The following is an 18,180-nucleotide window of genomic DNA, read 5'->3' on the forward strand; positions in this document are numbered from 1 at the left end:
CCAACTTCCCATCCATGTAATATGTGTCAGTGTGTGTGATCCCGGAGTTCCCAGACAGATCCACCCTGAATAACTGACAGCCCCTTACTAATTAGAGATCAGCCCAGCAAACATGGCCCGAACCCACAGCCTCCTGCTGGCAGCGCAACCTACATATTAAACTACCGCCCAGCCATTTAGAGCCAATCGGAAAGGACAATGACACTAACCACGGCCAACCCCCTATTGAGCAGAGTAAAGAGTAGCCGTTCCAAGCATGACACGCTAACACTGAAACGTCAGAAAGCTACGGGTTCAATTGATGTGCGTGATTAGACGTCAATCAATTCAGCTGATTTTTGTTGTGTTGATTTCTGAGCGTGGAAATCTTAGTAAGGCAGAGGCCTTCACAGCTGTGTGGTAGTTTGTAGAGATGGAGTTAAATGGATTCTTTTGAGCATTGGCCTTTAGGATTAGGTTAGGTGTACAGGCAGGCTATTCTCTTTATAAAAGTATCTGCTGGGAAAAAAAAACACTGCCTTTGTAAGTACAAGGCATTATCGTGACGATGAAAAACGGGAGCGAGTCCTAGGAGACTGAGACACTGACACTGACATCCACAAGTCCCCACAGCAAATACGCTTAGAAAGTTTAGAAAAGGCTCAGTAACAGGAGGAGAGTAGGAGACAGAGGAGAGAGAAATGGAGAGACAGTAGGGGAGAGAGAGATGGAGAGAGACAGTAGGGGAGCGAGAGATGGAGAGAGACAGTAGGGGAGAGAGAGATGGAAGGAGACAGTAGGGGAGAGAGAGATGGAAGGAGACAGTAGGGGAGAGAGAGATAGAAGGAGAGAGTAGGGGAGAGAGAGATGGAAGGAGACAGCAGGGGAGAGAGAGATGGAAGGAGACAGTAGGGGATAGGAGAGATGGAAGGAGACAGTAGGGGAGAGAGAGATGGAAGGAGACAGTAGAGGGGAGAGAGATGGAGAGAGACAGTAGGGGAGAGAGAGATGGAAGGAGACAGTAGGGGAGAGAGAGACGGGAGAATGCAGGGGAGAGAGAGAGATGGAAGGAGACAGTAGAGGGGAGAGAGATGGAGAGAGACAGTAGGGGAGAGAGAGATGGAAGGAGACAGTGGAAGAGAGATGGAAGGAGACAGTAGGGGAGAGAGAGAGAGAGTGGAGAGAGAGATGGAAGGAGACAGTAGAGGGGAGAGAGATGGGAGAGAGTAGGGGAGAGAGAGATGGAAGGAGACAGTAGAGGGGAGAGAGATGGAAGGAGACAGTAGGGGAGAGAGATGGAAGGAGACAGTAGAGGGGAGAGAGATGGGAGAGAGAGATGGAAGGAGAAAGTAGGGGAGAGAGAGATGGAAGGAGACAGTAGGGGAGAGAGAGATGGAAGGAGACAGTAGAGGGGAGAGAGATGGAGAGAGACAGTAGGGGAGAGAGAGATGGAAGGAGACAGTAGGGGAGAGAGAGATGGAGAGAGACAGTAGGGGAGAGAGATGGGAGGAGACAGTAGTGGAGAGAGAGATGGAAGGAGACAGTCGAGGGGAGAGAGATGGAGAGAGACAGTAGGGGAGAGAGAGACGGGAGAAAGCAGGGGAGAGAGATGGAAGGAGACAAGAGGGGAGAGAGATAGAGAGAGACAGTAGGGGAGAGAGAGATGGGAGAGAGTAGGGGAGAGAGATGGAAGGAGACAGTAGAGGGGAGAGAGATGAAGAGAGACAGTAGGGGAGAGAGATGGGAGAGAGTAGGGGAGAGAGCGATAATGGGGGTTAGAGAGACGGGAGACAGTAGGGGAGAGAGAGATGGAAGGAGACAGTAGAGGGGAGAGAGATGGAAGGAGACAGTAGGGGAGAGAGAGATGGAGAGAGACAGTAGGGGAGAGAGAGATGGAGAGAGACAGTAGGGGAGAGAGAGATGGAAGGAGACAGTAGGGGAGAGAGAGATGGAGAGAGACAGTAGGGGAGAGAGAGATGGAAGGAGACAGTGGGGCGAGAGAGATGGAAAGACAATGTATGTTTGGGCGGTATATACCATATACCTACTTTTTAAGTTAATACCTGCAGATCAACCTGTGTAATACGCTAGGAGATAAAGCAGATTGCGTTCTTCATTTCACCTGTCACATTGTTTAGCATTATGAAGCTCACCGTAGTTCCAACCAGAACAGTTGAGCCAGTCACATTGTTTAGCCTCCCCAGAACAGTTGAGCCAGTCACATTGTTTAGCATTATGAAGCTCCCCGAACAGTTGAGCCAGTCCCCCCCAGAACAGTTGAGCCAGTCACATTGTTTAGCATTATGAAGCTCACCGTAGTTCCAACCAGAACAGTTGAGCCAGTCACATTGTTTAGCATTATGAAGCTCCCCATAGTCCCCATTGTTTAGCCTCAGAACAGTTGAGCCAGTCACATTGTTTAGCATTATGAAGCTCCCCGTAGTCCCCCCCAGAACAGTTGAGCCAGTCACATTGTTTAGCATTATGAAGCTCCCCGTAGTTCCCCCCCAGAACAGTTGAGCCAGTCACATTGTTTAGCATTATGAAGCTCCCCGTAGTTCCCCCCAGAACAGTTGAGCCAGTCACATTATTTAGCATTATGAAGCTCCCCGTAGTTCCCCCCCAGAACAGTTGAGCCAGTCACATTGTTTAGCATTTTGAAGCTCCCCGTAGTTCCCCCCAGAACAGTTGAGCCAGTCACATTGTTTAGCATTATGAAGCTCACCGTAGTTCCCCCCCAGAACAGTTGAGCCAGTCACATTGTTTAGCATTATGAAGCTCCCCGTAGTTCCCCCCAGAACAGTTGAGCCAGTCACATTGTTTAGCATTTTGAAGCTCCCCGTAGTTCCCCCCAGAACAGTTGAGCCAGTCACATTGTTTAGCATTATGAAGCTCACCGTAGTTCCCCCCCAGAACAGTTGAGCCAGTCACATTGTTTAGCATTATGAAGCTCCCCGTAGTCCCCCCCAGAACAGTTGAGCCAGTCACACGTCCGTTGTTAAGAGCACAACAAGAGAAAGTGGGAGCTGGTGAGTCCATAGCGTTCTGACGGCAAGTCTCTGTCGTGCAACGCACACGAGGTGGTGGAGGTTACACTTGTATGCAATTCACTACTGAATATCTTACGTGTGATGTCGCTATTACTTGGCCTAATTTTGGTAGGATTTTGGTAATAGAGGCCCAATGGCTTTTTTTTGGTTGCTTTTTTAGCGCCCCCTTGTGTGCTATGCCGGTAATACAGTAAATCCGGGGATGGCAGAAGAACAGTGTGACGATACGAAAATCTGTAGACAGAAGGTGAGAGAGAGAAAGAGACAGAGAGAGAGACAGCAGGGGAGAGAGGGACAGCAGGTGAAGGAACTGACTCGCTGTCCTGACCCAAATCAACACATTCCTGGGCTACCGCCTAAGTTTCTCCACTGTGTCCCTTAAGATAGCTCTCTGTTTTCACACACAGGCCAGGGGTCATAAACCCTGCTGTTTTTCAACCGGGACCGCTGACCAATGAGAAAATGCTGCCGTTGGGGCTGGACCCACGGGAGTGTCCGACAGCGTCCTGAGAAAACCTTCTGTTTAAGTTGTTCTGTGTTTGTTGAGTTTTTCTTATTATACATGTGTCTCTGGGGAAGTGTGTTTTTTTTTGTTCTGCCCATATTGTTACCCGGCTCAGCTCGCTCCAACTCTTACATACATTTGCGCTTCACCTCTCCTGAGTCCGTAGGGGAGTTGCAGCGATGGGACAAGACTGTAACTACCAATTGGATATCACGAAATTGGGGCGAAAAAGGGGGTAAAAGTACAAAAACAACAACATAAATCCTTAAAATGATGCACGCGCGCGCACACATACACGCTCAGACGTAGACAATAACCTCTGGACAACGAGGAAGTTCCTCTGTTTAAGGGGGAGCTACTGTTACTCAGACTGTCGTAGGATCAGATGACTCTGTTGGAGACCGCGTGAGTGGATGGGACACGGGGTTACACGCTAGACATGAGCTCATCCCCGACGGGTGTGTGGCCACAGATGATATCATGGGGGAAGGAGACAGGTGAGGCTTACACACTCAAGAGACAAGCGTACCTGGACGGGCGCGCGTACTATAAACCCCATTAATCCGTCGCACTGCTAATGCATTCAAAGGCGGACAGTTTGTTTTATGGGGAACAAAGTCAAGGATGAGAAAAAGAGCCTTGAGAGGACGTTTCAGTCTGTCGTATACCCAGACAGCCGCGATGTCAGCCACGGGCAGAAACAAACCAGATGTGTTTTTAGAAGTGCCCCATCATGAGAACTCTAGCTTGGCTGCACCGCTACGAGACTTAATCTCCAAACTAACCCTGACCCCAAACCTCCTCCAAACCTATCCTTTAGTGTAGACAGCCAAACAAACCAGTGTGTGTGTGTGTGTGTGTGTGTGTGTGTGTGTGTGTGTGTGTGTGTGTGTGTGTGTGTGTGTGTGTGTGTGTGTGTGTATGTGTGTGTGTGTGTGTGTGTGTGGTATCTAAAGTATGTGTTTGGGCCTGGGCTGTGTGTGTGTGTGTGTGTGTGTGTGTGTGTGTGTGTGTGAGAGTGTGTGTGTTTGTGTGTTGTATCTAAAGTATGTGTTTGGGCTGTCCCTCTGTAAACACCCCCTCTGGCCCCTCTCTACACAGGGAGGAGTGAGGGAGACGGGGGGGTAAGGTGGGAAAGGGGGAGGGCAGTTTGAACAGGACCCTGGGGATTGGGTGTGAGAATAGGGGAGGGAGTGAGGGAGAAATGGGAGAGAGATACAGGGTGAGGGATGGGGAGAGTGAGGAAGTGAAGTGAATGGGCGGGGGGTGAGGGGTAGGGGAGAGGTAGAGAATGGGGAGGCACGGGGCAAGAGAGAGGGTAAAGGAGAGGTGGAGAGGATCTCGGACGGGACTCGGTGCATTCCTTCTCCTTGTGGACATTCTGGGCCGGAGTTGTTGTGGTGGCTAAATGACACAGCTGATCCCGCAGCGCGGAGAAAAGACACGACGACTGGACGACTGGACTGCAGGGTCAGGAATGCACCTCTTCCACTAGTCTCTCTTTGGTTCTCTCTTTCTCTTACTCACCCTAGCCTCATTTCTCATCTTTCGAGCTTGAGTAAACACATTTTACGTGTGACACAAACATGACCTAAAAACGACACGAAACGCGTGTTACATTCTCACACAAACACCCCTTTCTCTCGCTCTCTCTGCTATGAGTCAACCGACTTACCCTGATCCATAAAAGGAATACGCCCAATACAGATGTGGGAGACACACCGCCGCACGCAGACACGCACACAAACCGCACACACATACACGCACACAAACCGCACACACATACACGCACACAAACCGCACACACATACACGCACACAAACCGCACACACATACACGCACACAAACCGCACACACATACACGCACACAAACCGCACACACATACACGCACACAAACCGCACACACATACACGCACACAAACCGCACACACATACACGCACACAAACCGCACACACATACACGCACACAAACCGCACACACATACACGCACACAAACCGCACACACATACACGCACACAAACCGCACACACATACACGCACACAAACCGCACACACATACACAATCACAAACCGCACACACATACACAATCACAAACCGCACACACATACACAATCACAAACCGCACACACATACACAATCACAAACCGCACACACATACACAATCACAAACCGCACACACATACACGCACACAAACACGCACACAAACCGCACACACATACACGCACACACACACACAATCACAAACCGCACACACATACACAATCACAAACCGCACACACATACACAATCACAAACCGCACACACATACACAATCACAAACCGCACACTTATACACGCACACAAACACGCACACAAACCGCACACACATACACGCACACACATACACAATCACAAACCGCACACACATACACGCACACAAACCGCACACACACTGATCGAAAGGACCCAGTGGGAGGCAGACATAGTGTGGAATTTCACATTGACAGAAGACACACACACACACACCAGACCATACACACACTGTGAACTACCTCATCTCATTTCTCCAGTCCTCACTTTAACTGGCTAAAGGGGACACAAGGTGTCTGTGTGTGTACGTGTCTGTACGTGTGTGTTTGTGTGTACTAAGTGTGGAGAATCACATTAATCCTGTTATCTTGGGTCCCACCAGACATAGTGTATATACACGCACACAAACACGCACACAAACCGCACACACATACACGCACACACATACACAATCACAAACCGCACACACATACACGCACACAAACCGCACACACACTGATCGAAAGGACCCAGTGGGAGGCAGACATAGTGTGGAATTTCACATTGACAGAAGACACACACACACACACCAGACCATACACACACTGTGAACTACCTCATCTCATTTCTCCAGTCCTCACTTTAACTGGCTAAAGGGGACACAAGGTGTCTGTGTGTGTACGTGTCTGTACGTGTGTGTTTGTGTGTACTAAGTGTGGAGAATCACATTAATCCTGTTATCTTGGGTCCCACCACTCCGCACATTTTTACCCCCCCCCCCCCCCCCCCCCCCCCCCCTTCAACAAAATGTCTATCAAACCCCCCTGTGGGGGAGGGGGGGTATCACTTACCCTTTACCACGTTACGCAGGCCGAGGGGGCAGGAGGGGCTCAGCAACCCCTCACAGCAGAATCCCAAGCCAACCAGTTCAGGTTGTCCAACACGGTCTGTTACTCAGAACCAATATCCACATGGCAGTGGATGGAAGTTTTCTCTCTCTCTCTCTCTCTCTCTCTCTCTCTCTCTCTCTCTCTCTCTCTCTCTCTCTCTCTCTCTCTCTCTCTCTCTCTCTCTCTCTCTCTCTCTCTCTCTCTCTCTCTCTCTCTCTCTCTCTCTCTCTCTCTCTCTCTCTCTCTCTCTCTCTCTCTCTCTCTACTCTCTCTCTCTACGCTCTTTCTACGCTCTTCTGATCACACTCCCGAATAGAAGACAGCCACTGTGATGCAGTGGCCTGATGGCAGGCAGTCAGTATGTCCCAGGGCTGAGATCCCTGCCACTCTCTGTGGCACAGCAAGGCTCAACACCACTTCCCTGAGCACTAATCCAATAACAGTCAGCCAGCCGGAGACAAAGGCATAGACCATTACAGCAGAGTGTGTGTGTGTGTGTGTGAGAGAGAGAGAGAGAGCGAAGGAGATAACTGAAAACGTCCTCGCTCTCCCTGTGTGTAAGAACCACACCCTCTATGTGTGTGTGTGTGTGTGTGTGTGTGTGTGTGTCCAGGGGCGAGGCAGGTGTGCTGGTGACAGAGGGAAAACCCAGGGGGAAGAAGGGGTCCATAGATGCACCAGTATCCATGGCTACAACTACATCAGTACACTCTCCTAGGAGTCTCTATCTCGCTCACACACACACACACACACACACGTCTCAGATTCTCCTCCTCCACTACAACTTGTTAAACCCTATTGTCTATCTTTCCCTTCTCTTTTTGTCAATGTAAGTTTCCTTCTCTATATTTCTCCCTCTTTGTACCAGTTGTATCCTCTCTCTCTCTCTCTTTCTGACAGAGGGAAAGCCCAGGGGGAAGAGAGGGTCCATAGATGCACCAGTATCCATGGCTACAACTACATCAGTACACTCTCCTAGGAGTCTCTCTCTATCTGAATTATGACCTATGACCTGGTCTAATCCCATACCCTCCCACACACCGGAGAAGGCCAGGGTGTGTGTGCTCAGGAGTTCAGGGGCACTTCCGCAGCTGAGGTACGTGCGTGTGTGTTTGGGGGGGGGGGGGGAATCAGTGACTTGGGCAAATAGTTCAGCTGAAAGCTCAACATTCAAAGTGAAGCTCCAGATATCACGCACTGTGTGGAGTTTAGACTCCTGTCGTCTTATCGCCCGCGGGGTTGAGACTGCTCTGGTGTGTGTGTGTATGAATGCGTGCGTCTGTGTGTGTGTGTGTGTGTGCGCGCGCGTGGACTATGATGTTGAGACTGCTCTGGTGTGTGTGTGTATGCATGCGTGCGTCTGTGTGTGTGTGCGTCTATGTGTGTGTGTGTGTGTGTGTGTGTGTGTGTGTGTGTGTGTATGAATGCGTGCGTCTGTGTGTGTGTGTGTGTGTGTGTGTGCGCGTGGACTATGATGTTGAGACTGCTCTAGTATGCCGCGAGCGTTTCAGAGCAGCGTTATATGTGATGACAAAGACACGTCACAGGGGAAACAGGAACGTGCTGCTCTGCATAAAACATGGCTAAAGGGGAGTTATAGCATTTTGCGTTCCATTTATAAATCAAGACGTGTGTGTGTGTGTGTGTGTGTGTGTGTGTGTGTGTGTGTGTGTGTGTGTGTGTGTGTGTGTGAGAGAGACTGCGGAAGAGAGAGCCAGAGAGAAGCCTTGAAGCAGACAAAATGTGTGAGTGATCCTTTATCTATTCATCAGCTAATCAAACCAGTCAAACCAGTCAAACTAATCAAACTAATCAAACCAGACAAACTAATCAAACCGGTCAAACTAATCAAACCGGTCAAACTAATCAAACCAGACAAACTAATCAAACCAGACAAACTAATCAAACCAATCAAACCAGTCAAACCAATCAAACAAATCAAACCAGTCAAACTAATCAAACCAATCAAACCAGTCAAACCAATCAAACCACAAACTAATCAAACCAGACAAACGAATCAAACCAGTCAAACCAATCGAACCAGTCAAACCAATCGAACCAGTCAAACGAATCAAACCAGTCAAACCAGTCAAACGAATCAAACCAGTCAAACAAATCAAAGCAGTCAAACTAATCAAACCAATCAAACCAGTCAAACTAATCAAACGAAACCAAAGCAGTCAAACTAATCAAACCAGTCCAACGAATCAAACCAGTCAAACCAATCAAATGAATCAAACCAGTCAAACGAATCAAACCAGACAAACGAATCAAACCAGTCAAACGAATCAAACCAGTCAAACGAATCAAACCAGTCAAACGAATCAAACCAGTCAAACCAATCAAACCAGTCAAACTAATCAAACCAATCAAACCAATCAAACAATTAAACCAATCAAACAATCAATCAAACCAATCAAACCAATCAATCCAGTCAAAACGAGTCAAACGAATCAAACTTATCAAATCAGTCAAACTAATCAATCAATCAAAACCAATCAAACAATTAAACCAATCAAACAATCAATCAAACCAATCAAACCAATCAATCCAGTCAAAACGAGTCAAACGAATCAAACTAATCAAATCAGTCAAACTAATCAAACCAGTCAAACCAATCAAACTAATCAAACCAGTCAAACCAATCAAACCAGTCAAACTAATCAAATCAGTCAAACTAATCAAACCAGTCAAACTAATCAAACCAATCAAACCAATCAAACTAATCAAACCAGTCAAACCAATCAAACAAATCAAACTAATCAAACCAGTCAAACCAATCAAACCAATCAAACAAATCAAACTAATCAAACCAGTCAAACCAATCAAACTAATCAAACCAGTCAAACCAGTCAAACCAATCAAACTAATCAAACCAGTCAAATCAGTCAAACCAATCAAACAAATCAAACTAATCAAACCAGTCAAACCAGTCAAACCAATCAAACCAATCAAACCAATCAAACTAATCAAACCAGTCAAACGAATCAATCTAGTCAAACCAGTCAAACGAATCAAACCAGTCAAACTAATCAAACAAGTCAAACTAATCAAACCAGTCAAACCAATCAAACTAATCAAACCAGTCAAACCAGTCAAACCAGTCAAACTAATCAAACCAATCAAACTAATCAAACCAGTCAAACTAATCAAACCAGTCAAACCAATCAAACAAATCAAACGAATCAATCTAGTCAAACCAGTCAAACGAATCAAACCAGTCAAACTAATCAAACAAGTCAAACTAATCAAACCAGTCAAACCAATCAAACTAATCAAACAAGTCAAACCAGTCAAACCAGTCAAACCAGTCAAACTAATCAAACCAATCAAACCAGTCAAACCAGTCAAACTAATCAAACCAGTCAAACTAATCAAACAAATCAAACCAGTCAAACTAATCAAACCAGTCAAACCAATCAAACCAGTCAAACAAATCAAACTAATCAAACCAGTCAAACTAATCAAACCAGTCAAACCAATCAAACCAGTCAAACTAATCAAACAAATCAAACGAATCAAACCAGTCAAACCAATCAAACCAGTCAAATTAATCAAACAAATCAAACGAATCAAACCAGTCAAACTAATCAAACCAGTCAGACCAATCAAACCAATCAAACTAATCAAACCAGTCAAACAAATCAAACTAATCAAACCAGTCAAACTAATAAAACCAGTCAAACCAATCAAACCAGTCAAACTAATCAAACAAATCAAACGAATCAAACCAGTCAAACCAATCAAACCAGTCAAACTAATCAAACAAATCAAACGAATCAAACCAGTCAAACTAATCAAACCAGTCAGACCAATCAAACCAATCAAACCAGTCAAACTAATCAAACCAGTCAAACTAATCAAACAAATCAAACGAATCAAACCAGTCAAACTAATCAAACCAGTCAAACGAATCAAACGAATCAAACGAATAAAACCAATCAAACCAGTCAAACTAATCAAACTAATCAAATGAATCAAACCAGTCAAACCAGTCAAACGAATCAAACGAATAAAAACAATCAAACCAGTCAAACGAATCAAACGAATAAAAACAATCAAACCAGTCAAACCAATCAAACTAATCAAACTAATCAAACCAATCAAACCAGTCAAACCAGTCAAACTAATCAAACCAGTCAAACCAGTCAAACTAATCAAACCAATCAAACTAGTCTAACTAATCAAACTAATCAAACCAGTCAAACTAATCAAACCAATCAAACCAGTCAAACTAATCAAACCAGTCAAACCAGTCAAACCAATCAAACTAATCAAACCAATCAAACCATTAAACCAATCAAACCAATCAACCAATTAAACTAATCAAACCAATCAAACAATTAAACTAATCAAACCAATCAAACAATTAAATTAATCAAACCAATCAATCAAAACCAATCAATCTATTCAAACAATTAAACGAATCAAACCAATCAAACAATCAATCAAACCAATCAAGCTAGTCAAACCAAACTAACCAATCAAACCAATCAATCAAACAAATCAATCAAACCAATCAATCAATCAAACCAATCAATCAATCAAACCACTCAAACTAATAAAACCAATCAAACTAATCAAGCTAATCAAAACAATCAAACTAATCAAGCTAATCAAACCAATCAAACTAATCAAACCAAAGTAAGTGCTTCCAAAAACACTGACTACAGACTTTGCCGCGTCCGATATTCACTACTCCAACCATAGATAACCACAGAATGTAGAAAACTGTCAGTAGCAGCGCCATCAGGTGAAAATACCACGGATAACACCCACACCCAGACACAAAGACACACCGATGATAGCATTGGGATAGCATTGGGATAGCATTAGGATAGCATTAGGCCAGTAACAAACCCATCTTCTCCTCTTGCCTCACTATCCAAACACTCCTGGTATTCCAGACCAGAGCCCACGTGCTGCCGGAATCATGAGACTCTCAAAATTAACACCCCCGGAATACTTTGGAGGTTTGATATCGGATCTGATCCTAGTTTGCGACGTTACGTGAACAGTCTAAGCACGAGACACAGATAAATGTTATTTGGGGGCACTGGGTTTAACACACACGCGCACGCAGTGTATTAGCACGCAAAAAGGCCTCCCTGGTTATCAGAGAAACCTGATCGGTGGTTCATGAAATGACAGGAGAGAGGGAGAGAAAGGAGAAAAGATTGTACATGTTTAGAGCCCGGAGCAAAACCACAGCATCCTCTTCGCTGGAGAGAGGGAAACAGACACCACACGAGAGAGAGAGAGAGAGAGAGAGAGAGAGAGAGAGAGAGAGAGAGAGAGAGAGAGAGAGAGAGAGAGAGAGAGAGAGAGAGAGAGAGAGAGAGAGAGAGAGAGAGAGAGAGAGAGAGAGAAGAGGAGGGAGAGAGAGGAAAGAAGAGGGAGAGACAGAGGAAAGAGGAGGGAGAGAGAGAGAGAGGAGGGAGAGAGAGAGAGAGGGGGAGAGAGAGAGAGGGGGGGAGAGGAGGGAGACAGAGGAAAGAGAGACAGAGGAAAGAGGAGGGAGAGACAGAAGAAAGAGGAGGGAGAGACAGGAAAGAGGAGGGAGAGACAGAGGAAAGAGGAGGGAGAGACAGAGGAAAGAGGAGGGAAACAGACACCACACACGAGAGAGAGAGAGAGAGAGAGAGAGAGGAAGAGGAGGGAGAGACAGAGGATAGAGAGACAGAGGAAAGAGGAGGGAGAGACCGAGGAAAGAGGAGGGAGAGAGAGGAAAGAGGAGGGAGAGACAGAGGAAAGAGGAGGGAGAGACAGAGGAAAGAGGAGGGAGAGACAGAGGAAAGAGGAGGGAGAGACAGAGGAAAGAGGAGGGAGAGACAGAGGAAAGAGGAGGGAGAGACAGAGGAAAGAGGAGGGAGAGACCGAGGAAAGAGGAGGGAGAGACAGAGGAAAGAGGAGGGAGAGACCGAGGAAAGAGGAGGGAGAGACAGAGGAAAGAGGAGGGAGAGAGAGAGAGACAGAGGAAAGAGGAGGGAGAGCAAAAGGGGGAACGAAGATTCCTCTAAGGAGAGCGAAAAGAGAGGAAGAGAGAACGAGGTAGAGAGAGAGGAAGCTATTCTGTCCATCCGTTTTACTGCCAGATGCAACTTTTACCAGAGAACCTCGCTACTTCTCAATTGCCCGAGAGGCCTAGTCAAGTCCAGACAGGTACGGAAATGGGCATTGGGGTTGCTGAGGGCTTCAGGGGGCTGGGGTGTTGAGAGGGTGATGTAAATAACTGTAACTCCTTAGGCTGCACACACACACACACACACACACCACAGAAAAGAGTGTCACGCACATACACACCGCAGAAAAGAGTGTCTCTTTGTCTGGTTGGACAAAAGAAATTGAAATCAGCGGACGGATTGTCACAGTCGCGTTACTTCCTCATTCTCTGGCCGCGAAATGAAATGAGAGCGGAAAGACACAAACACATTCCTCCGATCTGACACTCTCAGTCTGTTGTCGCTACGGGTCTGTGTTGTCCCGTAACTAAAAGGGAGTCTTTGGTGACGATAGTGGCCGTTTCAACTGGTATTTGCATACATTTGAGAGTCAAAACAGTGGCAGTTGTAGTGACTATCCCTTCGTCGCCTTCTGATTTGAGGTGTTGTTGTTCCTTTATCAGGAATCACAATACAAAATCATATTCTCACAAAAACCGTCGCTGTCCTGGCGAGCTACAGAATATACCGGCTTTTGCTCCAACTCAGCAATGAAACACCGGATTCACGTCGTCAACGACAGCATTCACCAGTGCCTCGACGAGTTTGAATCATTCGTGTTAGTGCTGGGCTGAAACAAAAGCCTGCACATCTGTAGCTCTCCAGAACCAGGGTTGGAGTCCACTGCAGTAAATACTCTAGTTCTTGAGTCAGAATCTCCTGTCTTTAGGAGAATTTTCCAACCCCCCCTATGACACTTTGAAGCTCTTGACCCCTTAGCCAGAGGTCACAAGGCTTTTATCCCATTGCCATGGTGATATTTGACACCCCAACCCCCAACCCTATCGCGGACTGGGCCCTAACGGCAGACAAAGACGCTGGTATTCATAGCAGCATCATTAAGACGTTAAAAGCTGATCTGTTTTATAGGTCTCCAATCCAGTGGTCTACCACAGCCCTTTACAGAGCGGCCAACTAAGGAGCTGATGCGGACTCTCTGTCAGAGCTCGTGAAACTTACACTGCAACTACACCCACACGCGCACACACCCACACACACAAGCAGGCTGCCACATGCAGACACAAACACACACACACACTAGGCATAGTAAGATGCTCAGGTGTCAAATCCAACTCCCCATCTGCCCAAATCAGCTCCATTAACCCCCCAGTCATCTATTAAATTAGACTGATCTCATTTGAGACCCCGCCCCCCCCCCCCGCGCCACACACACACACACACTTTACCCTGAAGCCACTTCAGCCCTGCTATATTATGCTAACGCAGTTATCCACCACTTTCCATCTCTCCCAATTAATGCAAACCAAAACCAGTAACCACATTTATCAGACATTCCTTCAGGGGGGGGCTTCTCCATATGTAGCCCCTACCCCCTCCCTCCTTTCCTTCCCCCAACCCTCCATCTCTCTGCATTTTTTCCCCAGAAAGGAGTGGAACGCTCTTTGAAGATCAGTCGGGACTACCAACAGAGAAAGACTACTGGCACAAGTATTAATGCACTATTAACAAAATAACATCCCTGATAGATTAAAGTAAAAAAATAAACACTACACCGTTTTACACTACTGATTCTATGTCTTACTATAAATACACACAACTGTAATGTCAGGACTCGGGCAACTCCAGAAGGCGTATTTTCTTCTGTTGAAGCCATTCTGTTGTTGATTTACTTCTGTGTTTACAGTGTTGTAACGATATGCAAATTGTTAAAGTACAAAAGGGAAGTAAATATGAGTTGTAGTCACAATGGTGCTCTCTCTCTCTCTCTCTCTCTCTCTCTCTCTCTCTCTCTCTCTCTCTCTCTCTCTCTCTCTCTCTCTCTCTCTCTCTCTCTCTCTCTCTCTCTCTCTCTCTCTCTCTCTCTCTCTCTCTCTCTCTCTCTCTCTCTCTCTCTCTCTCTCTCTCTCTCTCGCCTCTCTCTCTCTCTCTCTCTCTCTCTCTCTCTCTCTCTCTCTCTCTCTCTCTCTCTCTCTCTCTCTCTCTCTCTCTCTCTCTCTCTCTCTCTCTCTCTCCCTCTCTCTCCCCTCTCTCTCTCTCTCTCTCTCTCTCTCTCTCTCTCTCTCTCTCTCTCTCTCTCTCATCAACAGCCAATATGAAAAAGCTTTCTCTCACACACACCTTTCAGGGGTTTCTCTAAGACCTTAATGAAAGGTGAAGGGCAGAGGTGAGAAAGATATGGGTGGTAGCGAGGCAAGGTCGAAAGGTCAAGATGGGCCAGTGCATGGTGAGAAGAGGAGAGAGACTGGACGCTTTCATCCCTCACCTCTGGGGGTTAGGAGGTGAGGGAGGAGAGGGGAAGAGGTGAGGGCTTAGCGTGAGAGAAGGAGAGGAGGAGGGGAAACAGAGGTCAAACGATGGAAGAACAGGAAACCACTCACACCTGCAGATTGAGAGGAGTTATTAGCTGCAGTCTTACTTAGCTTTACCAACCCAACAAAGAAACAACATCAATGGGGTTCGACTCCTTCCTACAGGAGCCCTTTTCGGTCTCACACACCCGTCCGCTTCTCCACCCCCCCCCCACACACACACTCTATCTTAATAGTGTAATGCCTCCATCCATTTCCCGCTGTCAATTATCCACATTAAACCCCTCCCTCCTTCTCCCTCCCTCCTTCTCTCTCTCTCCCAGAAAGAGGTCAAACTTAGACCCAATGTAAGAACATCTCCCAATGATGCAGGGAAATGGTCTGTGTGTGTGTGTGTGTGTGTGTGTGTGTGTGTGTGTGTGTGTGTGTGTGTGTGTGTGTGTGTATGCGTGTGTGTGTGCCTGCGTGTGTGGGCATGGGTGCGTGTGTGTCGTGTCATACCTGTCAGCGTCTCCCTGGCCCGTGGAGGTGTTGCGTTGGATGGTCTCTCGTACCGCCGCCATGCCGTCAGGTAGACGGTTGAGTCGCCGCGTGTACAGACTCAGACCGCCGTCCGTCATGTAGCTGAGAACAGAAAAGGGCAAGGGTCAACATTAGATAACGCAAGGTTTCCAAAGTCTAAGCTCACGTAAAAAAAAAATACAAAAATAACCCAACAATTAGTTTCACATCCCTTTTGACGGAATACAGTTTATCATGTCAGCTTTCTCGTTGACAAACGAGACGGACGTTCCTTCCTGCTCTAAATAAAATCAACAAGGAGAGGAAAGGACATCCATCTTGTTTGTCCGTCCCAGGCACCCGTCTCATCAATCAGGATTAAATGGCTGCTGGCCGACTGGACCGGGCATGAACTCCACACCACCGGGGCTCTGTGCACATGCACAGAAGAACAAAGACACACACACAAAACGCACACACCAGTGCAGCTAGACCAGTACTTCCCCTAGATGTTTTTCCCGGTGCATTTTGGCACTCTTTTTGTTCAGATTTCAGTCTCGTTTTAGTCATTTTGACTCAAATATAATCAAATCTTAGTCACATTTTTGTCATTTGAATAACGATTTAGTGTGGTTATTGTCAAAATGCCGAAAATAGCGGGCCATTTTAGGCAACTAAACGGCCTTTCATTTTAGTAACATAACATAAGTCCTGCTTCACTAAGCTTGTGATCCTAGCGCCAACAGTGCAGTAATATCTAACAGGTCACAACTCTGCTGGGTTTTTCCTCGCTCAACAGTTTCCCGTGTGTATCAACAATGCTCCGCCACCCAAAGGACATCCAGCCAACTTGACATAACAGTGGGACGCACTGGTCCTGCTTTCGACACCCCGTTGAGTCCACGCCCCGATGAATTGTGGCTGTCGGAGGTTTTGCAACTCAATATTAGGAAGGTGTTCCTAATGTTTGGTAAACTCCGTGTAGGTACGACACTAAACCTTCCACACAACCACTGACTGTACACATACAGTACACCTCGTACATATACTAAGTGTACAATACCAGGGAGTCAGAGCAGCGTAGCCTAGTGGTTAGAGTGTTGGACTAGTAACTGAAAGGTTGCAAGTTCAAATCCCTGAGCTGACAAGGTACAAATCTGTCGTTCTGCCCCTGAACAAGGCAGTTTAACCCACTGTTCCTAGGCTGTCATTGAAAATAAGAATTTGTTCTTAACTGACTTGCCGAGTTAAATAAAGGTAAAATAAATAAATAAATAAAAATAACCAATCCTGAGGAGAGTCACAAGAACTGAACCAACCAATGTGGTGTGAAAAATAGCCCTTTGCCTGTGCATAGACAGGCCATTTTCATATCGTGTATGGTGAAGACACAAACTGCAGAAGGAGCAAAGACACAGAATAACGCACAGAGATGCATTGTCAACGTCCTACTAAAGGCTCTATCAACACACTGCCCTGAACACTTAACGCTCTTGTTTTTTGTACGACCTTTCTACAACCTCTCTATCACATATCTACAACTTCTCTACAACCTATCTATAACATATCTTCAACCTCTCTATCACATATCTACAACTTTTCTTCAACCTCTCTATAACATATCTACCACCTCTATCACATATCACAACTTCTCTTCAACCTCTCTATCACATATCTACAACTTCTCTACAACCTATCTATAACATATCTACAACCTCTCTATAACATATCTACAACCTCTCTATAACATATCTACAACCTCTCTATAACATATCTACAACCTCTCTATAACATATCTACAACCTCTCTATAGCATATCTACAACCTCGCTATAACATATCTACAACCTCGCTATAACATATCTACAACCTCTCTATAACATATTTACAACCTCTCTATAACATATCTACAACCTCTCTATAACATATCTACAACCTCTCTATAACATATCTACAACCTCTCTATAACATATCTACAACCTCTCTATAACATATCTACAACCTCTATCACATATCTACAACCTCTATCACATATCTACAACCTCTATCACATATCTACAACTCCTCTTCAACCTCTCCATCACATATCTACAACCTCTATCACATATCTACAACTTCTCTACAACCTCTGTATAACATATCCACAACCTCTCTATAACATATCTACAACCTCTCTATAACATATCTACAACCTCTCTATAACATATCTTCAACCTCTCTATCACATATCTACAACCTCTCTATAACATATCTACAACCTCTCTATCACATATCTACAACCTCTCTATAACATATCTACAACCTCTATCACATATCTACAACTCCTCTTCAACCTCTCTATCACATATCTACAACCTCTATCACATATCTATAACTTCTCTACAACCTCTGTATAACATATCCACAGCCTCTGTATAACATATCTACAACCTCTCTATAACATATCTACAACCTCTATCACATATCTACAACATATCTACAACTTCTCTATCA

At 45.8% G+C, this 18,180-nt stretch overlaps 1 protein-coding gene across 1 annotated transcript in view; it reads right to left on the reverse strand.

Moving 5' to 3' along the window:
* The window catches only part of LOC139411292 (neuron navigator 2-like), a 339,330-nt gene that overhangs the window by 38,524 nt on the left and 282,626 nt on the right, over positions 1-18,180 (reverse strand). Inside the window, exon 11 of the mRNA XM_071157408.1 lies at positions 15,689-15,811. Within this exon, the coding sequence (XP_071013509.1) occupies positions 15,689-15,811 (123 nt within the window). The remainder of the gene's footprint in view (positions 1-15,688; positions 15,812-18,180) is intronic.

This window comes from Oncorhynchus clarkii, chromosome 6 (assembly GCF_045791955.1).
Source record: "Oncorhynchus clarkii lewisi isolate Uvic-CL-2024 chromosome 6, UVic_Ocla_1.0, whole genome shotgun sequence".
In the NCBI taxonomy this organism is placed as follows: Eukaryota; Metazoa; Chordata; class Actinopteri; order Salmoniformes; family Salmonidae; genus Oncorhynchus; species Oncorhynchus clarkii.